The sequence below is a fragment of the Microtus oregoni genome, unplaced genomic scaffold, assembly GCF_018167655.1.
Source record: "Microtus oregoni isolate MIOR12 unplaced genomic scaffold, Mior012 000025F_ref0000491, whole genome shotgun sequence".
Lineage (NCBI taxonomy): Eukaryota > Metazoa > Chordata > Mammalia > Rodentia > Cricetidae > Microtus > Microtus oregoni.
This window is the reverse complement of record NW_024543084.1, coordinates 23,743,719-23,768,647: the sequence shown is the minus strand read 5'-3', so window position 1 is coordinate 23,768,647 and position 24,929 is coordinate 23,743,719. Positions and strand designations below refer to the sequence as shown.

At 55.3% G+C, this 24,929-nt stretch overlaps 3 protein-coding genes and 1 long non-coding RNA gene across 5 annotated transcripts in view; 2 read left to right on the top strand and 2 right to left on the bottom strand.

The window, feature by feature from the left end:
* The first annotated feature begins 19 nt into the window (after positions 1-19).
* On the top strand, positions 20-5,817 carry Yjefn3 (YjeF N-terminal domain containing 3). Of its 2 annotated transcripts, none has more exons than XM_041674790.1 (6): positions 20-218; positions 3,064-3,172; positions 4,151-4,261; positions 4,376-4,489; positions 4,567-4,717; positions 5,595-5,817. In XM_041674790.1, exons 1-6 carry the CDS (start codon positions 154-156, stop codon positions 5,798-5,800), a joined length of 756 nt encoding a protein of 251 aa, XP_041530724.1. In that variant the 5' UTR covers positions 20-153; the 3' UTR covers positions 5,801-5,817. The 2 variants fall into 2 exon arrangements, with proteins under 2 accessions (XP_041530724.1, XP_041530725.1); XM_041674791.1 differs by lacking the exon at positions 20-218 and adding an exon at positions 2,749-2,962.
* Positions 5,818-6,276: 459 nt separating this feature from the next.
* Cilp2 (cartilage intermediate layer protein 2) lies at positions 6,277-13,218 on the top strand. Its single transcript, XM_041674794.1, has 8 exons — positions 6,277-6,340; positions 6,943-7,041; positions 7,212-7,484; positions 7,885-8,040; positions 8,976-9,254; positions 9,447-9,555; positions 10,091-10,248; positions 10,339-13,218. The coding sequence occupies exons 1-8, from the start codon at positions 6,277-6,279 to the stop codon at positions 12,678-12,680; spliced, it is 3,480 nt and encodes a 1,159-aa protein (XP_041530728.1). The 3' UTR covers positions 12,681-13,218.
* LOC121462837 lies at positions 7,339-10,467 on the bottom strand. The gene is made up of 3 exons (XR_005976373.1): positions 10,298-10,467; positions 9,458-9,539; positions 7,339-8,084 (listed from the first exon to the last, which is right to left on the bottom strand). It is a non-coding gene; the product is annotated as an uncharacterized LOC121462837 (long non-coding RNA).
* Positions 13,219-21,383: 8,165 nt separating the features above from the next.
* Pbx4 (PBX homeobox 4) overlaps positions 21,384-24,929 on the bottom strand; it is a 53,173-nt gene continuing 49,627 nt past the window's right edge. The window contains exon 8 of the mRNA XM_041674766.1: positions 21,384-21,663. Coding sequence (XP_041530700.1) covers positions 21,586-21,663 — 78 coding nt within the window. The 3' untranslated portion in view covers positions 21,384-21,585. The remainder of the gene's footprint in view (positions 21,664-24,929) is intronic.

The window sequence follows — 24,929 nt, the reverse complement described above, 5'->3', positions numbered from 1 at the left end:
ACCTGTCTGCTACCCGGACTCCTCAGGGTTAAGTCATCCCTGTGCTTTGGCCAATAGCTGCACGCAGTGCCTCTCAAGCAAGCATTCAGCCACAGGGCTCCGCCCATGGGGCTTGCTTAAAAGGCAGCGGGGAGCCAGCTTGCCTGTGTGACCATGAACAGCAGTGCCTGCAGCGACAAAGGCCCAGGAGAGGCGCCAGAGGAGAGGTGCTTTCTCAGGTTAGCAGGTGACAGGGAGCTGAGGCCTGGGTAGAGGCAGGGGAATGACTGGGGTGGGTCCTAGGGTCTGCTGGGAGCTTGCGGGTGCAGCAGTAGCCGAGTTGCCAGGGAAACCGCATTCCAGGCAAGCCGACCCTCAGTTCCCCTCACTGTTTGTGCAATTATCCTGAGGGACTTGGAGTTACACAGAGGCTTTGAATATCAGCTGCCACTGGAAGCCAAGAAAGCTCGGGGTGGGGGTTATGGATTATGATGCTGGTTCATTTCAGGGCACAGAGACAGTGTGTGCAGGCCACAAGGTGAGCAACGGCGATGGGTACGGGTGTTGGGGAGAGCACCTCCGGTGCCCTTCTAGAAGTGATTCAGGGTTGTCAGACTCAGTTCCCTTTTCAGACCTCAGCACTGGGCCTGAAAGGAGACCCTAGCCTTGCTGTCCTTATCTTAGGAGCAGCATTGATGGGGTGGGGGGAGACCTCCCTCCTAACAGTCTCCAAATAGCAGAAGGGCTTCCCTGCTGGTCCCTTGAGCTCTTGTCCACTCTGTTCTCCAGAGTTAGCTGCTGCCCCTTGGTCGGGTTATTCCCCTGACTGCCCGCTGTCGGAGGAGACCATCACCACCACCCCTGCAGAGGCAGCCATGGCTGTCAGACAAAGGTGGGGGCTAAGTCTCTGCACAGCAATGCGTGTGCTTGCCAGTGGAGACCAGAGGTCTACATCAGGTGTCTTCCTTTATTTTTCTCCACCTGATTTTTTTGAGACAGAGTCTCTCACTGAACCTAAACTTGACTGATTTCATACTGGCTGGCCAGTGAGTGAGTTCCACACATCCTCCTGTCTTGGCCAGTACCTTGCCAGTGCTTGGGTTACAGGCACACCTACTGCACCCAGCTGGGTTTTTTTCCCCCATGGGTTCTGAGAATTAATCTAAGGTCATCATGCTTGCAAGGCAAGCAGTTTACCAACTTAAGGCATCTCTTGATTTTGTGTGTGTGTGTGTGTGTGTGTGTGTGTGTGTGTGTGTGTGTGTGTTGGTGCCTGTGGGGGTGACAGGCATTGGATCCCTTGGCACTGGAGTTGCAGGTGGCTGTGAACTGCTTGGTGTGGGTTCTGAGAGCTGAACTCAGTCCCTGCAAGAGCAGTACAGTGATCCATCTTTCAGTCCCACAAACTTGTTTTTTGAGACAGAATTTCACTAAGTAGACCAGCTGGCTCAGGACTTGTGATGGTCCTGCCTTACCCTCCAGGTGCCACCATGTCTGTGCACACTGATTGTGCTGTCCCAGAAGCCGGGCAAGTAGCCCAGGCCCCTTCATCTAACTGCGGCGCCACACCCGCCTTTCTAGGGTTTCTACCCTGCACCTGTGCTCCTATGTCTTCCTCACAGGGCTTTGTTTGCAGGGGGGTGTGGTAGATGGTTGTTCTCTCTGTAGCCCAGGCTGTCCTGGAACTCAGAGATCCGCCTGCCTCTGCCTCTGAATGCTGGGATTAAAGGCGTGTGGCACTGAGTGCTCTGTCCTGCTTGTTCCAGTGCTCTAACTTCTTGCTTTTACCTCCCTTGGAGCTCCTCCCTTCCTCCAGGATGCCCTGCCTGTGGTCATCTCTTGGCATCTGAGGCCCACTGAGCCTGTCCTTAGGGGCCTCTATGAACAGGCAATTCATAGAGGTTATAAATGCAGAAGCCCCTCTCCACCTGTGTCTCGCCTCTCCTTCCTTTAAAAATTTTTAATTACATTTATTGCCCCTCCCCCGTGTGAGTGTGAGCATGTGGAGCGGGGAAGACAGTTTGTGACCGCTGGCCAATAGGCACAGCTGGAAAGACTAATGGCACCAAGCGGGCCCTATGCTACCCCAGCCCTGGTTCTCTAGAACAGTCTCTCTTGCCAGCTCACCTGGCCCCCAGCCTCTGCTCTGCTTCCCATGATCAGACATGCTTAGCACTGCCATTGCTTTCTAAAAATTCTTTTTTTCCTAGTGCTGGGTGTAGAATGTGGGACCTTACACATGCAACATTAAATTGCTAATGACTTTTGAACACAGACTCGTGAATTACGTAATCTATTCTTGCCTTCAGTTTGTTAGAGGTAGAGGTAGCTCTTAGCCAGGTTGGTCCAGATAATCTTTTCTTTCTTTTTAAAGATAGGGTCTCGTGTCCATCATTGATGGCACACACCTTTGATAGGGTCTCACTACATAGCCCTGATTGGCCAGGAGCGAAGGCTGCTCTTAAACTCACACAAATCTGCCAGCCTCTGCCTCCCGGGTCCTAGAATTAAAGGCATGGGCTACAAAACCAGTCTCAGATATGTTAATTTTATTGTCCTGTAAGATGGGTCGTCAAGGGTCTCATAGTTGAGGGTCCCATTTTCATTTTCCCCCCCCTGGAGTCCTAGAACTTCCTCATCGGTCCTTGCATCAGAATCAACTCACCTCCCGGTCAAATTTTTTAAGGTTTTTTTTTTTAAGTTTTTTTTTTAAGGTTTGGGGGTGGGTGAGGGAAGAGAATTAAGAGTCCGATGACACCCTGGGATATGTGGCTTGGGGGGATCAGTCTGTATTCAGAATCTTTTCTCCTGATCTCTGGGTTGCTCAGCTTTCTTTGGGGTTTTAAAAAAAACATGCTGAGCCACATGTGCATCTTTTACCACCAGGGGGCGCTCATGCCTCAGGCTGCGACTGCCATTTCAAACCAAGCTTGTGGGATGGGGAAACAGGGCAAGAAATGATGGCCCCTGAAACTCCTCGTGGGTAAGGACTAGGCCAGAGCCTTCCGCCGGATCTGGGCAGCCATCCTCGAGTCTCCGTTCCCTTTCTGCGCCTCTGAGCGTGTTGTCCGACTCTGCCCGCAGCATCTCGGAGGCGGCCGCCCTGGAGCGGGAGCTGCTGGACGAGTACCGCTTTGGGCGGCAGCAGCTGGTGGAACTATGCGGACACGGCAGTGCGGTGGCTGTGGCCAAGGTACTAGCCCCCTTTGCTCGGGGCTACTTCAACCCATCGCTTGCGTGGGGAAGCTGAAGTACAAGGCTTCGTTTTCAGGCTCACTGCCAGACAAGGGAGAAGTGGGGTCCTCAGACTCAGATGGGGGAGCACCTACAGGGTGGGGCTTGGGCCCTCGAATTGCAAGCCTGGTTCCCCTAGAAGTGCAACCCATAAGAGCTTACCTACCATCTGAACACCCCTAAATGTCCCCACGAGGAAGCAGGTCCGGATGGGCAGGGTAGTCAAATGAGGTCTGAAGCAGTACTCAGGTGCCCCCAATATGACAGGAGAGTGTGGATGACGCCAGAGGAGCTGGCTTTGAGGCCCACTGAGCCTGCCCTTAGAAGCCTCTATGAACAGGCAATTCATAGAGGTTATAAATGCAGAAGTCCCTCTCCGCCTGTGTCTCGCCTGTCCTTCCTTAAAAAATTTTTTAACTACATTTATTGCCCCTCCCCCGTGTGAGCGTGAGCATGTGGAGCACGGAAGACAGTTTGTGGGCACTAATGTTCTTCCACCATGTGGGTCTCAAGAAAACTCCTTTACCTGCTGAGCCACCTCACTGACCCTCTTCGGTAGCCTAGACTGTCCTCGTGGTGGCTTGCAACTGCCAGTCCAGCAGCTCCTGAGGCAGGAGTATTGCTGCAAGTCCAAGACCAGCCCGAGCGAGAACCTCTCAAACAATAACAACAACAACAACAACAAAACATGTAGACAGACTGAGTTTCTGAAATAGAACGCAAACAGGAAATAGTAAAGGCAGGAGCGGGGCAGACAGATGGTCTAGGCGCCACGTTTGTCCGATTGCGGACCTTCCTCCGGGTTAACCCCACTTTTCAGTGTAACTTGGGGGTATCTGCGCCAAGAAAGCAGGGATTGTGTCCAAAGTGCATGGAGTAAACAAACCACACTGGGCCTGTATGCAGACCACCACTCTGTTCCTCTGCTACGCCCCAGGCGTTCCCTTTGCCTTCGCTGTCGCGCAAGCAGAGGACGGTACTGGTCGTGTGCGGCCCGGAGCAGAACGGCGCTGTGGGGCTAGCGTGTGCCCGGCACCTGCGGGTGTTCGTGAGTAGCAGGGTCCTATGGCGGGGAACAGAGCTGGGTTGGGGTTCCGCTGGGGACAAGAACTGGGGTGGTCTCCCTCCTGCTGCCGCCATCACCAGACCCGGGTTCCCCCAGGACTACCAGCCCAGCATCTTCTGCCCGGCGCGTTCGGCCGACGCTCTGCACTGCGACCTGACCACGCAGTGCGAGAAGATGGACATTCCCTTCCTGTCCTTTCTGCCCGCCGAGGTCAGCTGAGCCTACCCTGACCCCGCCCTGACCCGTCCCCAATCCGGCCCCTCACACCGCCCACCCCCTCCCCCCAGGTGCGGCTCATCGATGACGCCTACGGGCTAGTGGTGGACGCAGTGCTAGGCCCCGGAGTGAGGCCGGCGGAGGCGGGCGGGCCCTGCGCGCGCGCGCTGGCCACTCTGAAGCGGCTCTCCATCCCGCTCGTGAGCCTGGACGTCCCTTCAGGCATGCCACCCCAGTCTGTTTTCTCCATCCACCTTTTCCAGCCTCAGTGTCTCCCTTTTACACCCCCCCAGCCCCAGCCTTGGTTTTCCTCATTCAACCTCAATTTCCGCTTCTGCCCTCATCCTATTTCACACCCTTCCTAAGGATGGGGAAGTTACAAGTGGCTGCCCCAAGTGACCCGGTGTCCTCTTGGTCCGGGTACCCAGCTAAACGGGCACCACCCACCGTTGGCCCTGCTGCAGAGCAGATGTGAGCTCAGTCCTCAGAGGCCACGCCTGCCAGGGACAAACAGCTTTCAGTCCTCTTTGGGGGCTGCGTGGTAGTGTCCCCAGTTTGAGGGTCCCAGGACCAGTCCAGATCAAGACCAAGGCATAGCTAGTCTGGGAAGAGGGGATAGGCTGCAGGTGGACCCGAAAAAAGAGGGACCCTGCAGTTGGAAGCCTCTTATTAGAGAGAGGAGCAGGTGGCTTATTTATTATGGTTTAATGCCTGAGGCAGGAAGGAAGTCCGAGGTGCTTGTCCTCGGACAGGGTTGACAAAGACTCCTGGATGGTTTGGGATGGGCCAGAGGGCCAGGGAGACGTGAAACCCAGTGGGGAGGTAAGGGCACAGTTCTGAGGGAGGGTCTCAGGTCACAGGTACAGGGTGGGAAAACTGGTCGGGGGTGAGGAAGGTCTGGTCTGAGCAAGGCGGCTTCTGTCTGCTGGGGCACAGATCAGAAGACAGAGGGACGGTGGAAAGGGAGTAAGCGGTTCTGCGGTCAGCAGGTCTGACCACTAACCACGTGTCGGAGGTTGAGGCACGGAACCTGGAGGGAGACAGGGCAGACCCTGCCCGGGAGCCTCGGTCCTCCCAGCTCCCCCTCTTCCGCCCTCAGGTTGGGACACCGAGGCTGGCGGCGACGCAAAGGATGAGGTGCAGCCCGACGTGCTAGTGTCCTTCGCTGCGCCCAAGAGCTGCGCGAGTCGCTTCTCCGGGCACCACCACTTTGTGGTCGGCAGGTTCGTGCCTGACGACGTGCGCCGCAAGTTTGGCCTGCTCCTGCCAAAATATACTGGCACCGACTGCGTGGCCGCGCTGTGACCTGTACCAATAAACATCTCCACCATCTCTTCCTCCGCCTCCTTTGTGCGCCAGACCAAGGGGATGGACGAGTGGAGAAGGAACTTCCCTCGCTGTTTGAGGAGAGGGGTTGCGCCGTGGAGCTTCCTAGAATAGAGGGTAGACTCGGGTGGGACTTCGGCTGTCGGGAGTCTCCTAGAGTTAAGACCGAAGTTAAACACGACAGATAATTTCCAGCCGCCGAAGTGTCCAGCAGTTTCAAGTTTAAGACCAAATGGCGCCTCCCACGCGACACGGGATCTAGTTGGAGAAGGCGGAGGAGGAACGTGGGCTGCAGTCTGAGGGCGAGGCACCGCCGGAGGCCTAGAGAAAGGGCAACCTAGAGTGGTTTATAGGGGCGTGGCTTGCGGCCGCGTCCCGCCCCCATCAGTCCCTAGCAAGCGCCCGACCCGCCCCAGTCGGATCCGAGCGCTTTGCAGAGCCGCTGTGACCTGGCGATGGCACCACCGCTGCCCTTGCTCTGTCTCTGCATCGCAGCCGCGCACCTAGTGGGAGCGCGAGGTGAGATGCCCTGGGGCCGGGAGGCTGATCACTGTGCGCGCATCAAAGGAGGTGGGTGGGGCACCTCACGAGCTTCACAGAGAGCAGAGCGACCGAAAGAGACCTCTTCTTTCCATCCTCTCTGGGGATAGAGCACCAGGCCAGGAGTTAACCATGGATCGGAGCTGTCCCTACGCGTAGCTGGTGACAGGCCCATTTCTCAGAAGACTGAGACTCCAAGAAGAAGGGGTTCGCCTGAACCTGTCACCCCTCCTAATCCATCTTGGGAAGTTGGAGGCCAGAGAAGCCAAAGACTTCTCTGTTAACACCTTGAACCCCATCTAGAAAGAACGGGGAGAGTAGAGCAAAAGGAACTTCTAGGAAGAGAACGCAGCGGTCTGCGGGCAGAGGCACCGCCGAATGCACGCGACTAAACTTGTGTTTGATGAACACTTGAGTCTGAAGGACAGGGCTTCAGGGTCCACTGCCAGTAATGGGACTAGGAGCCGAAGGCATAGCGCTGCAGACCCCAGGGCTAGAGCTGTTTCCTATCCCGTGAAATGCAGTGGTCCTGTTGCACCAGAGGGGGGGTCCCAGCGGTCCCCCACCTTGCACTCTTACAGATGCTAACCCCACCAAGGAGCGCACTGCAGCGACCAGGGATCTTGTAGGATGGCCGCCAGACCCCGGCCAGCCCTCGCCAGCCCTGGAGGACTGGGAGGGTAAGTCGTCTTGCGACCGAGTTGTGTGACCTGGGCATGGTGGAGATATGGGGGAGGGTGGGGAGAGTAGTCCTTGGACATCGTAGCTTCTGGAAACCCTGACCCCAGGGCCCCAAGCTGGAGGGACTGACGGGAGGTGGGGACCCGGGCTCAACACGCGATGCCCGCAGAGGCCAGCGAGTGGACGTCGTGGTTCAACGTAGACCACCCCGGAGGAGATGGCGACTTCGAGAGCCTGGCCGCCATCCGCTTCTACTACGGTCCCGCGCGCGTGTGCCCGCGGCCGCTGGCGCTGGAGGCGCGCACCACAGACTGGGCGCTACCGGCATCCATGGGCGAGCGCGTGCACGCCAACCCGGCACGCGGTTTCTGGTGTCTCAATTGGGAGCAGCCCCGAGGCCGCCGCTGCTCCAACTACCACGTGCGCTTCCGCTGCCCAGTGGGTAAGGTAGTCCTGGGCGGGCGGGGACAATGAAAGTGTGACCCTGAGGAGCAAGATCCGGTGAGAGCTGGGCCTGCGTTTCCACCGAGGTGGGGTCGTGTGGGCGTGGCTTCGATGAGACACACCTACACCCTGCGGGCATTGGTTTGAGGGGGCGAGTATCGACGTGCCAGGACCCCAACAATCCATCCCGAATAGCTCAGTGCTGGGGGATGGCTTGAGCCCCCCCGTCATATTCAAGACTGATGGGGAACAGCAGGGCTAACCAGGAGTGCACCCGGCAGGGAGCCGGGGTGTGTTCTGCAGTCAGGGTGCGTGTCTGCCAGGGAACCGGATCCGCTTAGTCCAGAGAGCCCTCTGTAGGGGGCTGACAGCTCCTTATCTTCCTCCTTGCTCCGCAGAGGCCGCATGGGGCGCATGGGGCGCGTGGGGTCTCTGCTCCAAGAGCTGCGGGCCAGGCCGTCGCCTGCGCCGCCGCAGCTGTCAAAGCTCTTCTGGGGATAAGTGTCCTGGGAGCCCCCAGGAGGCGCAGAAGTGCGTGAGGTCCAGGTGTCCAGGTAGGAGGGGACGGGCCCTGAAGAGGGACGGTCAGGGGTGGGGCCTGCATAAAGAGGAGCCCAGAGGGCAGGATTAGTTGAAGAGGCAGGGCCAGAAGAGGCCAGGCCAGTAAAGGGAGGAACTTGGGACCTAGGTCGGGGTCTAGAAGGGTCCAATATTGGCAACCCCTTCCCTCCTTTGCCCGATGGACCGTGACTGCGCACAACCGAATGCTATTTTACTGGGCATAGAATCCTAGGCGCAAGGGAAAGGGACTGCGCAAAAGGTCGGTAGATGCCAGGCAGGCATGGCCAGACCCGAGGGGCCATTTCCTCTAGTGCACACACAAAGGTAGCCCTGTGTGCAAACGCAAGCCAGTTGCATACTCTGAGTGAACGCATGTAGCATTCAGCCTCCGCCTGCCCTGCTCGCCCACGCAGACACAGTGCTCACACCTTGGCAGACACAATGCCCAGGCCCTTCCAGGGCCAGCCAGGAGGGGACTGGAAATTCCACAAACATGGTCTGTAACCGCTGCAGCAGAGCCCTCATAGGGTGGGGACCCCACCCCATCTCCGGCACCTCTCCCTTCAAGTTTCCACTGTAATTTTCCATTTTGTAAAGAAGTGGCAGCATTAGCAGCGAAACAGATGTTGTCCAAGACAGCCCCTGGCTCCTAGCCCTGCCTAGGTGTTCCTGTGGACGAGTTCTCCTCGCCACCTTTTGTGAATCAACTTCTTGGGTCCCCTCCTCAGAGTTTCTTTCCCGCGTCTCTGGATCCAGCTTCCTCCAACTAGTCCAGCTGTGCCCATTCATTCCTGTCTCCAGACTCACTCAAATCCAGCCACACTGACGCCTGAGGGGACTTGATGGGGGGGTATGTTTGTTGAATGACTGAGTGCAAAACTCTCCCCAAGAGTTCTCTCTGCCTCCCCCCACCCCCGTGTTCCCCTAGGGTGTAGCTCTGACAGCTGTGAGTGCTCTGACCACACCCTCTTGGGCTCAGTGGTCACCCCATCTGGGCGACCACTGCCAGGAGCCAGGGTCTTCCTTCGAGCCCGACCTGGCACTGTAGCCACCAGTGACACCCATGGAACCTTCCGGGTTCCTGGAGTCTGTGCTGGCAGTCAAGTCAATGTCAGTGCCCAGATGGATGGCTTCTCAGTTGGTACAGCCCAGGCCCATGCCAACAGCTCCAACTCAGCCGTGGTCACCATCGTCCTTAAGGAGTTAGGTGAGTGTCCTTACAGCCAAGAACGTAGGGGTGACAGGGGAGGATGTTTCAGGCCAAGGGAAAAAAAACCAAGATGTGACTCACTTGTTGACAGTACAGGGTGAGGCAGGCTGTCCCTGAGAGAACGGGATGAAAAGGGGGTCGCTGGGGGCATAGCAGGGTCATGAACTTGGCCAACTCCTATTCCCTCAGGAAAGCCATACCTGGTAAAGCACCCCGAGTCCCAAGTGAGAGAGGCAGGTCAGCACGTGATCTTCTGCTGCAAGGCTTCGGGGACCCCCATGCCTAAGAAATATTCCTGGTGAGTGTCTTCATGAACTGAGGGAACTAGTGAGCTTTGGGGTGGCAGGAGTTCTTGTAACCCTGTGGTACCTCTAAAAACCTAAGGTGTTGTTTGTGATGAACACTTTATCCAGGCGCTGAGGCAGGAGGACTGTTGTGAGCTTGAAGTAGTGTGGGCTACACAGTGGTGGCACCATGTCTCAGAAAAAAGAAAAAACAAAGCAGGTCTGGCAGGGCACACCAGGGGCTCAAGGATCTGCAGTTTTGTTTTTTTTTTTTTTTTTTTTGTTTTTCGAGACAGGGTTTCTCTGTGGTTTTGGGGCCTGTCCTGAAACTAGCTCTTGTAGACCAGGCTGGTCTCGAACTCACAGAGATCCGCCTGCCTCTGCCTCCCGAGTGCTGGGATTAAAGGCGTGCGCCACCACCGCCCGGCTAAGGATCTGCAGTTCAAAATCAGCCTAGGGTCGACAAAACATAAACCTCCTCCTAGTGACAGAGGTGGTCGGGCCATCATCCCTAAGATCCCCACGATGTGATTCAACTGCCTCCTTCAGGTTCCACAACGGGACCCTGCTAGACCGGCGCCAGCACGGGTCTGGGCCGCACCTGGATCTCCAGGGGCTTCGCGAGGACCAGGCAGGGGACTACCACTGCAAGGCCTGGAACGAGGCTGGTGCCGTGCGCTCCCGCGCCGCCCAGCTCACAGTGCTCGGTGAGCAGCCCCGTCCCGCCCCACCCGAGCCCAGCCCACGCCCCCTCACCTCAGTTACCCTCCTTTGACCCGGGTGTGTGGACTCCCCAGCTCCTGGCCAGCCGGCCTGCGACCCCCGACCTCAGGAACATTTGATCAAGCTTCCCGACGACTGCCGCCAGCCGGGCGGCGGCCCCGCATACCTAGACGTGGGCCTGTGCACGGACACACGCTGCCCGGGCCCCGAGGGCTCCGGCCCTCGCTGTGGGGACGCGGGAGCTCGCTGCTGCTCGGTGCTGCGCCTGGAGAGCAGGGACATCCGCTGCTCCGGCTACGTGCTCCCGGTGAAGGTGGTGGCTGAGTGTGGCTGTCGCAAGTGCCTGCCCCGACGGGGGCTGGTGAGGGGCCGCGTGGTGGCTGCGGATTCGGGGGAGCCCCTGCGCTTCGCCAGCATCCTGCTGGGCCGTGCGCCCATCGGCTTCACCTCCTACCAGGGCGACTTCACCATCGAGGTGCCGCCGGCCACCGAGCGCCTCGTGGTGACCTTCGTGGACCCGAGTGGCGAGTTCGTGGACAGCGTTCGCGTGCTGCCCTTCGACCCCCGCGGCGCCGGCGTGTACCACGAAGTCCGTGCGCTGCGCAAGGCGGCCACAGTGCTGCTGGACGCAGAGCGCGGCGGTGCAATCCCGCTGGGCGGCTCGGAGGAGGCGGCGGCTCCTGCGTTAGGTGAGCTGGTTTTGCCGCCCGGTACCTTCCGCCACCCCGACGGCCGTACCTACGCCGGGCCGGTGGAGGCGCGTGTCACCTTCGTGGACCCCCGTGACCTGGCGTCGGCGCGCGCGGCGTCCAGCGACCTGCGCTTCCTGGACAGCTCGGGCGAACTGGCGCCGCTGCGCACCTACGGCATGTTCGCCGTCGACCTGCGCGCGCCCGGCTCTGCAGAGCAGCTGCACGCGGCGCGCGCGACCGTGCGCGTGGACGCCGAGCACGTGCGCATGCCCGGCCACGCGGAGGCGCTGGCACTCTGGTCGCTGGAGCCGGAGACCGGCCTGTGGGAGGAGGAGCGGGCGGAGCAGGGAGGAGGCGGCTTCCGGCGGGAGGAGGCGGCGGCGCGCGTGCGCAGGGAGGAGCGCGCCTTCCTCGTGGGCGCGCTCACCGTGCGCGAGCGCCGCCTCTTCAACCTGGACGTGCCCGAGCGGCGCCGCTGCTTCGTGAAGGTCCGCGCCTACGGCACCGACCGCTTCGCGCCCGCCGAGCAGGTGCAGGGCGTGGTGGTGACGCTGCTCAACCTGGAGCCCGCGCCCGGCTTCACGGGCAACCCGCGCGCGTGGGGCCGCTTCGACAGCGTGGTCACCGGGCCCAACGGCGCGTGCGTGCCCGCCTTTTGCGACGCCGAGCGGCCCGACGCCTACACAGCTTTGGTGACAGCGACTTTGGGCGGCGAGGAACTGGAGGCCGCTCCGTCGCGGCCACGCGCGACCGCGGCCACCGTTGGTGTGGCACAGCCCTTCCTGGAGCGCCTTGGCTACCAGCGCACAGACCACGACGACCCGGCGCTCAAGCGCACCGGCTTCCGCGTGAATCTTGCGCGGCCACGCGCGGGCCGTGAGTCCGAGGCGCGTGGGCCCGTGTATCCATGGCGCCGTCTGCGCGACTGCGAGGACGCGCCGGTCACCGACAGCCACTTCCGATTCTCGCGCGTGGAGGCGGACAAGTACGAGTACGACGTGGTACCGTTCCGGGAGGGAGCGCCCGCCTCGTGGACTGGAGACCTGCTGGCCTGGTGGCCCAACCCGCAGGAGTTCCGCGCGTGCTTCCTGAAGGTGCGGCTGCAGGGCCCGCAGGAGTATATGGTACGCTCGCACAACGCGGGCGGCACCCACGCGGCCACTCAAGGCCGCCTCTATGGCCTTCGTGACACCCGCAGCGTGCGCCACCCCGAGCGCCCCGGCGCCTCGGCCGCCTGCGTGGAATTCAAGTGCGGCGGCATGCTGTTTGACCAGCGCCAGGTGGACAGGACGCTGGTGACCGTGACCCCGCAGGGCAGCTGCCGCCGCGTGGCCGTCAACACGCTCCTGCAGGACTACCTAGCCCGCCATCCACCACCTGCTTCCAACGACGACCCCACGGCCTTCGCTATGCTCGCTCCGCTCGACGCGCTGGGTCACAACTATGGCGTCTATACGGTCACTGACCAGAGCCCACGACTGGCCAAGGAGATCGCCATCGGCCGCTGTTTCGACGGCTCCTCCGACGGCTTCTCCCGGGAGATGAAGGCGGATGCGGGCGTGGCTGTCACCTTCCAGTGCCGTGAGCCCCGCCCCAGACCCAGCCTCTTCCAGCGGCTGCTGGAGAACCCGGAATCAGCGCTCGGTGACATCCGTAGGGAGTTGGGCCAGACCACCCGCGATTCCCGGGTTGCCCAAACCCAGGCCAGAGATTCTGGCTCCTAAGGCGTGCACCCTGGACAGTGACCTAGTCCACGACCTCATTCCTCTTCCTTGCTTTAGACTCCGTTGTCTTCAAAAAGCCTTGCTCCATTTGTCCTCAGGCTTCTGGTTCCTGTTTCCCCTTTCCTGCCCAGAATTCGGTCAAGACCAAAACTACGGGTGCTGATGGAAGTTTTGGACAGGCAGCTGTGGCTCTGTGACTAGAAAGAATGGCCTGCAGTGGTTGAAGCCAGGGCCGGGGACATGGTGTCCACCTGAGGCCTGTGCTTCACCCAGCTGAGGCGGGTTCTGGTTCACCCCCATGCCCTGTCCTTTCTTTCAAGTGCCCTAGGTCTGCAGCCTGTTTGTGAGCTGTGTGGGGCTCCCTGCCCAGCTCCGGTTCTTTCGGTTCTGAGGTCATATTTATTGAGATAAAGTCCCAAGTAGGTGGGTGTGAGTGGGGGTCCAGTGGGGAAAAGATGCTTTGGGGTCCCCATGCAGTGGAAGCCAGGGTACTTGGGAATGCCCTCTGCTTGGGGGCAGGTGCTATGGGCTCAATTAAAAATGTTTTATTCCCAACCTGTTGTGTCTTTTGAAAAGGATGAGGCTTGGTTGGGACTGAAGCTGAGCAGGTTGTGATCCCAGCACTAGGCAGCTGAGGCAGGGGAATTCTGATACCCAGCCTGAGCTACAGAGCCAACATGTCTTGGAAAACCAAAACCCACCAAACAAGGTTTGGAGGCACACAGGGTCCTGTGTGTCAGCAGCTCTGGGACTCCTAAGGGGCATGGCACACCTGTGTCAGGTGCCTGACTGCAAGCTGCGTGCTGGGCCTGGTGGCCTCCTGGCACCGGTGCCTGACTAGGGGCCCAGAGCTACAAGACAAGGAACGGTGCTGCTAGGGAAGCTCCTGAAACAGGCAGTAGCCATTACCACAACTGCTGCCTTGGACTTCCTCAACACAGACTGCTGTATTGGCCTGGGCACCTTCATGCTGAGGGCCAGCCACACCTTGGCCAACAGCAGGGGCTACAGGCACCGTTGATGCCTTCCTAGCCTCAGACGGTCAGGGCATGGTAGAATTTGGACCAGCTCCCAACTCCAGTGGGCAGACAGGCTGACGCCACAACACAGGTGTGCTGATCATGCCCCCATTTTCCAAAGAAACCGATCTGAGTTGTGTCAACAGGAGGGGCCCCTGAGGACCCCTGCAGTGCCCACCCAGCCTTGAGTGTGAGACCCCGGGAGAAAGGTGATTTGGTCATTTTGGTTTGAGATCTCAAACTCACTACATAGTCAAGGACGACCTTGAATTTGTGATCCTCCTGTCTCAGTGCTGGGATGATGGGTGTGTGCCCACTTTATGTAGTCACAGGAATGGAGCCCAGGGTTTTGTGTACACTAGGCAAGTACTGCAACTGAGCCACATCCCCATCCCAAGAAAGAGTCCTATGTCTGTCTAAATTCCCGGAAGCAGGGTCCGATCACTTAGGGCCTACGCACCCCTTCTTTATTACCCACTATGCAAGTTTTGACAGCTGTGTGATCCCATGAGGGTTGGCCAACAGCCAAGCACACAGGACCCCTTTTGGGGTCAGTTCCTGTGAACCCCACAGTTCCTCCCCATGTGGCTACCCCACAGATGTCTTCACTTCAACTAACTTCCAGACTTTGCTTAGGCCTGGCCACTCACGAGCCCCCCTGTGTGGCAAGCATCTCCTGGCAGAGGTCATTTTCACCCATACCAGGAACATCTTCCTGTACCCTGAGGGATGTGAGTCTCAAAGGGCCAGTAAACAGCTAGCAAGTTGTCTGGTGCTGATGGTGCTTGCCTTTAATCCCAGCAGTCGGGAGGCAGAGGCAGGTGGATCTCTGTGAGTTCAAGACCAGCCTGGTCTACAAGAGCTAGTTCCAGGACAGGCTCCTAAAACTACAGAGAAACCCTGTCTTGAAAAACAAAAACAAACAAGCAAACAACAGCTAGCAAGTCCAGACCCTGGCCTCTTCCCCAGGGCTCAGCTGGACCTGTACAGGAAGGCGGCTTAAAGACCTGCTCCCCCAGAGCTGTGCCAGAGCTGCCTGGAGCAGGGCAAGGGTTACCCAGCACTGCTGTTCCTCTGATGAGGTGTCCGACCCTCTTGCCAAATACCTTCCTTGAGAAAGTGTTGGGGCTTCTCTAGCTGCCAGCTAAGTTCTAGAGGGGTGACTGGCCTGGCCCTGGACCCTTTCTTAGTGTGAGGTGGGGTCAGTGGGAGCCTCCCTCTAGCTGAGCCCAGAGGGTTGTGAACTAACAGGGCAGCATTCACCCCCAGTTTCCACATGAGAAAACTGACTCCAAGAGAAGGGGGTGCTGCCCTGTGCTGGCAGACTGTTCCGCCTTTATTCTGCCCTGGTGCTCAGACCAGCCTCCCTCCTGGAACCTCAACCACAGCTTCTGGAAAATCCATTACCCCCTCCACCCCCAGCAAGGCTGCCAGGACACGCCCTTGGCGGGTGTGTGTGGGGGGGAATCAGGGCCAAGACCCCCCAGAGACCCAGCTCCTGCCACCTTGAGGTCAGCTCAGGGCACACAAGGCCCAATGTCCTGCCCCCAACATTTTAGATTTTATAATTTTAGAACCAGGGGTTCTTAAAATTCCTCACACCATGATGTAGAGAAAAATATTGGACCAGTAAAATACTTAAAACAAGTCTGAAAACAGCAGAATCCAAGAGGAAGGATGGCAAGACAGACGTGCACCGAGGATGTGGCCCTGGAGTTGCCGGACTTGCTTTTAAGGGACCTTAATGCATACGTAGTATATTGAAGTACCAAGCTCTGTTTTTTTTTTTTGTTTTTGTTTTTGTTTTTCAAGACAGGGTTTCTCTGTATAACAGCTCTGGCTGTCCTAGAACTCACTTTGTAGACCAGGCTGGCCTTGAATTCAGGTCCCCTTGCCTCTGCCTCCTGAATGTTGGTATTAAAGGTGTGTGCCACCACCCAACCCAAGCTTTGTTTTTAGGGAAAATGGCTCTGTTCTGTTTCATAGCTGAAGGCCTCAGCTAGTGTGGACACTGTAACTGGGGGTACAGACACTGTAACTGGGGGGTACAGACACTGTATAACCTGGGGGGGGGTATAGTAACTGGCCATTTCTATTTGTTTTTTAGAGACAGGGCCTCCTGCTTCTACCCCGAGCACTGCAGAAGAGATGTGAACTACCATGCCAGCTAGGAACCGGGTCTTGAAGCTGTGTTAGGGTTTGGCGGGTAGATGAGACAGGAAGGGCATGGGCAACTGGAACAGCACGTGCATTCTGGAGGGACAAGCGAGCAAGAGACATGGAAGGAGGGGAGCAACTTCTAGAGTGAGAAACCTCTAGAAGACAATTTCTCCTCCTTCCATCCCTCCCTCCTTTTCTTCCCTCCCTCCTCCCTCTCTTCTCACCCTCCCTCCCTCCTCCCTCTCTTCTCACCCTCCCTCCCTCCTCCCTCTCTTCCCACCCTCCCTCCCTCCTCCCTCTCTTCCCACCCTCCCTCCCTCCCTCTCTTCCCACCCTCCCTCCCTCCCTCTCTTCCCTCCCTCCCTCCCTCCCTCCCTCCCTCCCTCCCTTCCTTCCTCTGCATTTTGGGCATGTGTGGGTGTGTTTACATCACAGAGTATGGAGGTCAGAGGACAACTTTGTGGAATTGGTTTTCTCTTTCCTCCTTCATGTGGTCTCAGGGATTGACCTCATATTCTCCCGTTGGTGCCCAGCCTAAGTTACACAGTTTCTCAGGACAGACCTCCACTCCCTACAGCTCCCACGAGCTCTGCTTCTAAGACCTGCCTCTCTGGTGGCACTGAGGTCTGTTCTCCCCACATGGCCCGGCACCCCCTCTCCACAGCTCAGTCCTGGCAGAACATCTCTGGCTTTCCTGGAGTGGCCACCCACCACTTCCCCACTGTCTGTCTCTCTCATCAGCCTCAGGGATGGGGCTGTGCTGGTCTCAGACCCCAAGAACTGAAGCTGGCCTGGCAGGCAGTGACTCCTGCTAGTGGGGGATACACGGCACCTCTGTGGGATGGGGTCTTGGGGTGGGAACAGAGACCAGGCTGAGGAGACGAGCATGGGGAGAGGGGACTTGAAGCTGTTGGATGTAGACATGGGGAGACAGACATGGCCTCACCCAGGGCCACTGTGTCAGTCAGAGCCAACATGCCTGCCCATCCTTGGGCCTGAGGTCAGGTTTTCCTGGCCACACCCTATCTCTGTCTCTTACAGTCAGATATCCCTTCTTTTTCCCGCAGCACCTTCAGGACACCTAGCTGGTATCCATCATCCTGGGACCAGGATGCACTAGGCAGGGCACTGTCACCTTTATGGAGCCCCATGCCCTGAGGCCACACCATTCTCCCCTGTGTCTGTGCCCCACAATCACCTCAGCCTAGGATGCTGGACTAGTAGCTCGGGATCTCCAGATCTGCCCACAGCTGAGTGCCCTGGGTACATCCCCCCCCCCTTGAAGCCCAAGAACAGAGTGGGCTAGGAGAACCCCAGGCCTTCAAGCTCCCATCTGCTTTTGCAGTAGAGGCCCGAGTCCCTCCCTCCCTTTGCTGACTCAGCCCTGGAGCAGGCAGCACCGCCAGACCTCAGTTATGTCCTCAAAGGCTGCCTGGCCCCAGACAGTGCTGGAGCATGGCTGAGCCAGGCAGAGGGGAGGCCACAGCTCCCACTCCCTCTTCCTGCCTGAGGGTTTCTGTAGACATGAACCCCCAAAGGGCCAGGTCAGCATTGTGAGGATCCCGTGCAGAACACAGGTACACAGGGCAACCCTCCTCCCAAGACAGCTACGGCAGACCTAGGAACCCGAGTCAGAAAGTCAAGGCAAAACAGGCACAAAAGCTCCTTCTTGTAGGGCCAGGGTCTGGAGGACAGGGAGTTTTCAATCTGGGCTTTCAAGGGTGAATAGTTTTCCAGACTGGACTCAGAAGTCTTGACTTCAGTTTTCCTTTTGTTTGTGAGGGTCTCAAGCACAGGAGTCGGGGCAGAGGTGAACTCTGAGCCATGGCTTTGTCTCTGCCCCCGGGAGCGTCAAGTTTGGAGCATGAGGCAAAGCCGTGCTCAGCAGAAACTCTAGGGGTACACAGCTGTGACCTCACTTCTCAGGGTGGCACTCATTGGGTTAGACTTTGCCAACATTTGAACATAAGATGTTCACGGCACGCCTGACGTCAACTGGGACAGGGTTTTGTATATAGCTAGATTGTCCTGGAGCTTGAGAGACCCCTGCTTCAACATCACTGCTGTGGGATTGAAGATGAGATTGAGGCTGGGACAGCCAGGACACAGAAACGGGTCTCACAGACATGTGGGCTCAGCAGTAGCTCGCACCCCATCCCAAAATGACTCTAAAGTTTAAAAGCCAAGCCCAGCACTTGAGAGGCAGAGGCAGAAGGATCAGGAATTCTCTATCATCCTCAGCTATTGTAGTGAGTTTGAAGCCAGTCAGAGCTGCATAGAGGGACCCAGTCTCCAAATCAAAGCAACAAAGAGAAGGAATAACAGCTGAGTAGCTCCAACAAGGGCTTCTCTTGAGAGGAGAGCCTGCCTCAGGCTGGGCAGCCAGACCTTCTGGGAGGCCCCGGCCCCAGCTCTGGCCTGGCCCTGCTACTGTCTGGCCGGCTGAACACAAACACAAAGTGGCTAGTCCTACGGAATCTAGGTTGTGGTCAGGCTGTGGCTGAAGAAGCTCTTGGAAAAATACGAGGCCCACGCGGCCAGGCCCAGTGGCTGCCTGGCGGGGCACTGAGGAATGTCGCTGGCAGGCCACCTGCTGCAGGGCAGGGCAGCGGCGGCAGGCCTGCGGGTCTGGGAGAACAGGATGCAGCAGCCGACCCTCGCCCCTGCCCCATCTGCTTGCATGGCTCTGCTTTGTGGCCCGAGTCCCCTTTCCTCAGAAAGTGCTGGCTTGCTGACCCTAGGGCAGGAAGGGCAGTTCCACCTCCTTGCTTCCATCCTCCTCTCCAACACCTGAGTCTCTGCTAGTTCTCAGCCCCTTCGGGCTCGGCCCAACAGTCATGCTTTACAGTTATCTGTGTGTTGGATACTGAAACCATTTTCCTGGCTTCCGCTCACTGGCCTCTCCAGGAAGGCTGTTCCTGTGACCTCCCCACCTCACAGATAGGGAAACTGAGGCTCAAAGGGTTTCCTTCCAGTCTTGAGATTATTCCTGGAGTCTGGCGACAGGATTTCGTTTTTGGGTTGACTCCTCCCCCTTGTGGCTAAAGACATAACTGCAGCCTAAGCCTGTGAGGTCCCCATGGCCTCTGCTGCTTGCTCACCAAGGCTCCCCCACACTCCCTTCAGCCACAGCAGGGGGTTTGAATGCATTCACGATGGTCATCATGGAAATTCTTTGTTTGTTTGTTTGCTTTTCGAGACAGGGTTTCTCTGTAGCTTTGAAGCCTGTCCTGGAACTAGCTCTTGTAGACCAGGCTGGCCTTGAGCTCATAGAGATACGCCTGCCTCTGCCTCCCGAGTGCTGGGATTAAAGGCGCGTGCCCCCACCGCCGGCCATAATAGAAATTCTTGAAGGTAAAACCTACCCTCTCCAGTAAGCTGCAGGCCCTCTCCCTACTCATTCTTGCTGTCTGAGTTTCCCTAGCAGCACTAAGCACTATTAGAGAGACCCTTGCCTCTTCAGGTCTCTGCCTAGATCCCCCAGTGAAGAGCTGGAGGCATGCCAAAAAATTTGGTAGAGGAAGAGAGATGGGGACCCCTGAACTTTGGCCCTTCCTGTTTATTATCACCCCAAAACAACCTGAGGCTTGGGAGTATAGGTCAGAGGTTTTACCTGAGGGGATCCTCTGGGGAGGTCCGACCATGCTTGGAGAATTGAGAGGTGATAGGTGAGCTGCTGTCCTACCTCCATCCACCAGAGGGCGCTCTGACTACAGCCTGGAAGCCTGGCGACCACAAGGTCTGTGCAACCTGAGGAGGTCCCTGATTGGATTTCAGAGGGATGCAGTTCTTCGTTCACATTTAGAGTATTTGCTATATTTGCTAAGCAGCTCACTTCTCCCTCTTCTGCGATATTGCATATAATTTGCATGATTCACCTAATTTGTATTAGATTTGCATCGTTTGCATGGCTCTTCTCAGATCTCCCTTCCTTGAGCCAGTTTTCCTGAGGAATTCTATCTCACTCAGTTCTCCATTCAGAGGCCAAGAAAACTTATGATCGGCAGGGCTCACAGGGACTGTGGTACAGCATGAGCAGTAAAAACAGAGACAGACATCGGGGCTCAACCTCAAGGTTAGAAAAGCAAAGCAGTCAGCCACTGGCTCTGATCTCTACCTCAGTCTGAAATGGCGATCCTGCCTCCAGGGATCTCAGAATGAGACTGTCTGAGAGCTGTCTACTCCTGTCTTACATTTCTCTCTAGGACTGGGATTAAAGGGTTGTGTCACCGCTGCCTGGTCTGTAAGGCTGACCAGTGGGGCTGTTTTACTCTCTGCTCCTCAGGCAGTCTTTCTTTATTAAAACACAAATGAACTATCTATCAAAACATCGTGGAGCTTCAAATGGAGGACTGTCCATAGCTCCAGAGTGATGTTGACTCTCGCCAGGCTTCTGGGAAGGCAACACTCTTTACCACCTATTCGTGTGCCTCACCTCACCCAGAGAAGCTTCCAGAATCTGGGTTTTCTCCATGCAGCCTGAGAGTGGCTGGGAAGGTACTCAGTACAAGGCTGTGCACCAAAGGTATGGAGGGTGGCAGTGACCGTGGCCTTCAGGGTGGCAGTGACCGTGGCCTTCAGGGTGGTGGTGACCGTGGCCTTCAGGGTGGCGGTGACCATGGCCTTCAGGCCCTGCACCTAAGCTGGGTCTCTGTCTTGAAAAGCACCTTCCTCAATGACATATTACTCAGCCGTGAAAAAGAGTGAGGCTTTGGGAAATGGAAGGATGGATCAGTGGTTAAGGACACTGGCTGCAGCCAGGTGGGCAGTGGCACACACACCTTTAATCCCACTTTCCAGAGGCAGAGGAAGAAAAATCTTTGAGTTCGAGGCCAGCCTGGTCTACAGAGCGACCTCTAGGACAGCCAGGGTTACACAGAGAAACCCAGTCTGGAAGCCACCCCCCACACACACCATAAAAAATGAATCTCTGATCCATTCTATAATGCAGCAAAACCTAAAATATACCCGTGATGGGAGCTAGAGAGAGGGCACGTGGGGCGGCTCCACCAACACCAACGCTGAATCCAGATGAGTGACTACGAGGGGCTGGGGAGTGAGCTGGGTCAATCACTGTGGAGAGTGAGAGTGGCCATCCTCCGTCCTCAGGATCAATAGAGCACAGCACATGGGCAGGTAGTGGCAGAATGCAGCTGGCTAGGTCCCAGAGATAAAGATGGTCCCCATTTGTCATGGGGTCCTCCTAGGATGTAGACAAAAGAGGCACTTGGTCACTGTTGTGAGGGTGGGGTCAGGGACACAGGGACACTGGTCGGCAAGGGACAGGCCAGATGAAGGCTGTGAGAAGGGACAAGGAAGGCTTCAGAGGGCAGAGGGCCATGGTCAGAAGCTCAGCACCCCAACATCTTTTTAGCAGAAACAAACAAATACAAACCAGCTCTGACTGGAGCAGGGACCATGCCACTGCACCCAGGAAGTGTTAGAGTTGGTGATGGCATCAAGGTTGTCACCTGTCACCTAGACAAGCCCAGATTAAAAACACTGGAAGTCAAAATGCAGACAAGTCAAAAACTTTAATGGGGTGGCTTGGAAGGAAGCCTGAGACGAATGATCCACAACAAACCAACAAATTGTTGGTTAAAATAATTGTGCCAAGGTGGGTAGGTGAGTAGCCAGGCCAAGGGTATCGCCACAGCCAGGGCATCTGAGGTCATTGGCAGGATACAGGGCCAGTCACTCATGGCACTCAACCAGGGTCTCCAAACTTAATCAGACACACCAGAATCTCCAGCAGGTGGTGAGGCTGGCTGTGGAGTGGTGGCCCTCTGCCAGCTGCCGTGGGCCTGGAAAGGAAGCGTGAGAGTGAGAACACGTGACATCCTAGTCCTTGATCCCCAAAGACACTTACAACTTCTTACCACACGAGTTCCAGAAAGAGCTGGGCACTGAGCCCCTACCCCTCCATGAAATGCCTCAAGGGATGTCAGAACCAAGAGTCTAGCCACAGTGACCTCTGACAGAGCCATGGCTCATGGGTGACCAGAGGCCTTCCTCACAGTGGAGCTTATCTGTCTGAGGACAGCTGGATAGGTGTGCTGAGCTAGGGACACCGTCCTCACACACAGTATCAAGCAGAGCAGGTGTGGCAGGCATGTGCTGAAAGCAGTAGGGAATGGACAGAGACCATGCTGCTAGAGTGACCTCTAAGAGGAGCCAAGTGAACAGGGGGAAGTGTTGACTTGGGGCTGACATGATGGTGTATTACTTTAATCTCAGCCTTCAGGGGGAAGAGTCAGGAGGACCTCTGTGAACTTGAGAATATCCTGGTCTACATAGTGAGTTTCAGGAAGTCAGGGTTATGGAGAGACCCTGTCTCAAACAAACAAACAAAGGATCTGCCTGGATCATATTTTAGCTGAAAATTAAAGGAGGATCTGTGGGAGTCCCCTGTGTACTGTGAATAAAGAAACTGCCTTGGCCTGTTGACAGGGCAGAACTTAGATAGGCGGGGAGAACTAAACTGAATGCTGGGAGGAAGGAGGTGGAGTCAAGGAGAAGCCATGGAGCCCCATTGGACACCGACGCCAGAACTTTACCTGGTAAACCACAGCCTCGTGACAATACACAGATTACTAGAAATGGGTTAAATTAAGATATAAGAGTTAGCCAATAAGAAGCTAGAGCTAATGGGCCAAGCAGTGATTTAATTAATAGTTTTCTGTGTGATTATTTCGGTTCTGGGCAGCGGGAACCAGCAAGCGGCTCTCTCCTCCAAATCGGCGCCAATGTGGCAAACTAAAATCCACTTAAAAACCTAAGCGAGCTTGAAAAGGAATTCTAGGCACAAAAATACAGAGTTTAACACTGCTTCCTGCTGTTTGCTGGTGGTGTGCCATGGCTCCTTTAAGAGCGGTTTTCCTGATTCAATGGAAGCAGAAAAAAAGCCATTTTAAAATGACAGCTTTCTGGGTAGTGCTGCCAGCGTGGACTCTCCCTCTTTCTGGAGGTCCGGCTACAGAACATTTGACTGGGGTCTGTGAACAGACTGCTACAACTTGCTTAATGGCAACACAGACTGGCTGTGGGGCTATGAGCATGGCCCTCAGAGGCAACAAACAGCTCCACAGAGCTGGACTGGGTAGGGCAAGCAGGTGGTGCCATATTTTCCCTAGCAATGCAGCAGCTTAAGTTCATAAGAAGGGCTTAGCATTTTAAGAAGCGCTCCTGGACAGAATTACAGATACACAATAGGACAGATTCAGACATAAAAGACCTCTAAATGGGTCACAGTGTTGGATGAGTGTACATAGGCTTGGGAGAGAGAAATAAAAGAGTACAGAGAATTATAAAAAGAAGTAAATGGTTTTTTTTAAAAATAAAATAGTCTTTAAAGAGAGAGAGTACAGACAGTCATAGATTAAAGGAACAAAGATAAAAAAATATTAACTTGTAGAAAAAGTAAGAGTAAAAACAAGCCATATAAAGATGGAAAATTCACAGAGTCTGGATTATGTATTGTGTTATCTTTGACTTTTTTGACTGCAGAGAGATATTTGATTCTGGAGACTGCTAAGCTAAGCTAACATATATATTTCAAAGGTATTTTGAATTCAAAATTTGAGTCTAAGGATATGTGCTTTGGAAAAGAGGGCCGGTTTTCTTTTGTTTCCACAGAGGATGAGAACCCATGCATTGCTTCCAGACTAATATGGTTTGATGGACCAAGACTCCCTGAAAGGTCGCCATGAACACCCTAAAAAAATCATTTTGCCCAATAAAGAGCAGGGAGCAGTTTGGAGAAAACTACACCTATATTCCCAAATATTGTTTATAAATGTTTATTTACATTTAAAGAAGGATATGCTATAGAGATTTGCATTGGTATGGATCTTAGTTTATTGATACAAATTTAAGGTCAATTTTGTTATACTGTGTATATGTATTTCTGATTTTGATTAAGGTATTGTGTTTGTACAGCTTATTTAAAAAAATAATGTATAAGAAATAAGGTCAAGAGCCATCTGTAATAGTCAAGCTGGTGGTCATGTTAGTCAGATTTTCTAGATGTACAGCGATGTATTTCAGATAGATATTCTTCAAACCTTTCAAAGACTACAGAATATGGCATTTAAAATATTTAAGAATTTAGGACACATATGCTCCTGGCAGCACCAGTTACTTTAAGAGGAAGATGGACATCAAAGAGGCTCCTTATGGAGTTTGCTAGCCATTCGGGCAAGAAACTTCTCTTGCCTGGGCTACTTGATGAACTGGACTTGCAGGACCTGCAGAGAAATGACTGCTGAATTTGCCTAAAGATGAGGTGATCCTTTGGGGTTCCTGCTTCATGAATGAGTCTGCAAGACATTCTGCAGGACACAGAAGAAAGCAACTGGTGGACTTTGCCATTGCAAGGCAGAAGAGATCTTCAAATTTCCTGCTTCATGGATGGTATGGATACTATTGACTTGTAGGCTGAAGATAGATGCCCCAATGGTACAGAAGAACTTTGGGTGACTGTCCAGGCAGCAAGATGTCTCTGTCAATTCTAGAGTTTTGGAAGCTGCTTACAATGTACTTCCTGTTTACTTAGGTAATATTATATCCTTCTGGAGTCTTTGATGGAGTTGAAGAATTTATAGTTATAGTTACAGGTTTCCTTAGTTATTATAAAAGATAAAGTAGATATGTAATTTTACTATGTTAAAGTTAAAACCTTTTTTATTTAAACAGAAAAGGGGAGGTGATGTGGGAGTCCCCTCTGTATGCTGTGATTACCATTAATGAATAAAGAAACTGCCTTGGCCTGTTGATAGGGCAGAACTTAGATAGGCAGAGAAAACTAAACCGAATGCTGGAAGAAAGGAGGTAGAGTCAAGGAGAAGCCATGTAGCCCCACTGGACACCGACGCCAGAACTTTACCCAGTAAACCACAGCCTCGTGACAATACACAGATTACTAGAAATGGGTTAAATTAATATAAGAGTTAGCCAATAAGAAGCTAGAGCTAATAGGCCAAGCAGTGATTTAAATAATATAGTTTCTGTGTGATTATTTCAGGTCTGAGCTACCTACCAAGCTGCCGGGAACCAACAAGTGGCCTCCCTC

What these genes read in the sequence shown, in the direction of transcription:
- Yjefn3 (XM_041674790.1), top strand. Translation starts at nt 154, where the DNA reads ATGAACAGCAGTGCCTGCAGCGACAAAGGCCCAGGAGAGGCGCCAGAG. An exon ending in GTGCGGTGGCTGTGGCCAAG is followed by an intron (nt 3,173 to 4,150) that starts GTACTAGCCCCC and finishes GCTACGCCCCAG; the next exon opens with GCGTTCCCTTTGCCTTCGCT. An exon ending in CCCGGCACCTGCGGGTGTTC is followed by an intron (nt 4,262 to 4,375) that starts GTGAGTAGCAGG and finishes GGGTTCCCCCAG; the next exon opens with GACTACCAGCCCAGCATCTT.
- Cilp2 (XM_041674794.1), top strand. Translation starts at nt 6,277, where the DNA reads ATGGCACCACCGCTGCCCTTGCTCTGTCTCTGCATCGCAGCCGCGCAC. An exon ending in GCACCTAGTGGGAGCGCGAG is followed by an intron (nt 6,341 to 6,942) that starts GTGAGATGCCCT and finishes GCACTCTTACAG; the next exon opens with ATGCTAACCCCACCAAGGAG. An exon ending in GCGCTTCCGCTGCCCAGTGG is followed by an intron (nt 7,485 to 7,884) that starts GTAAGGTAGTCC and finishes CTTGCTCCGCAG; the next exon opens with AGGCCGCATGGGGCGCATGG.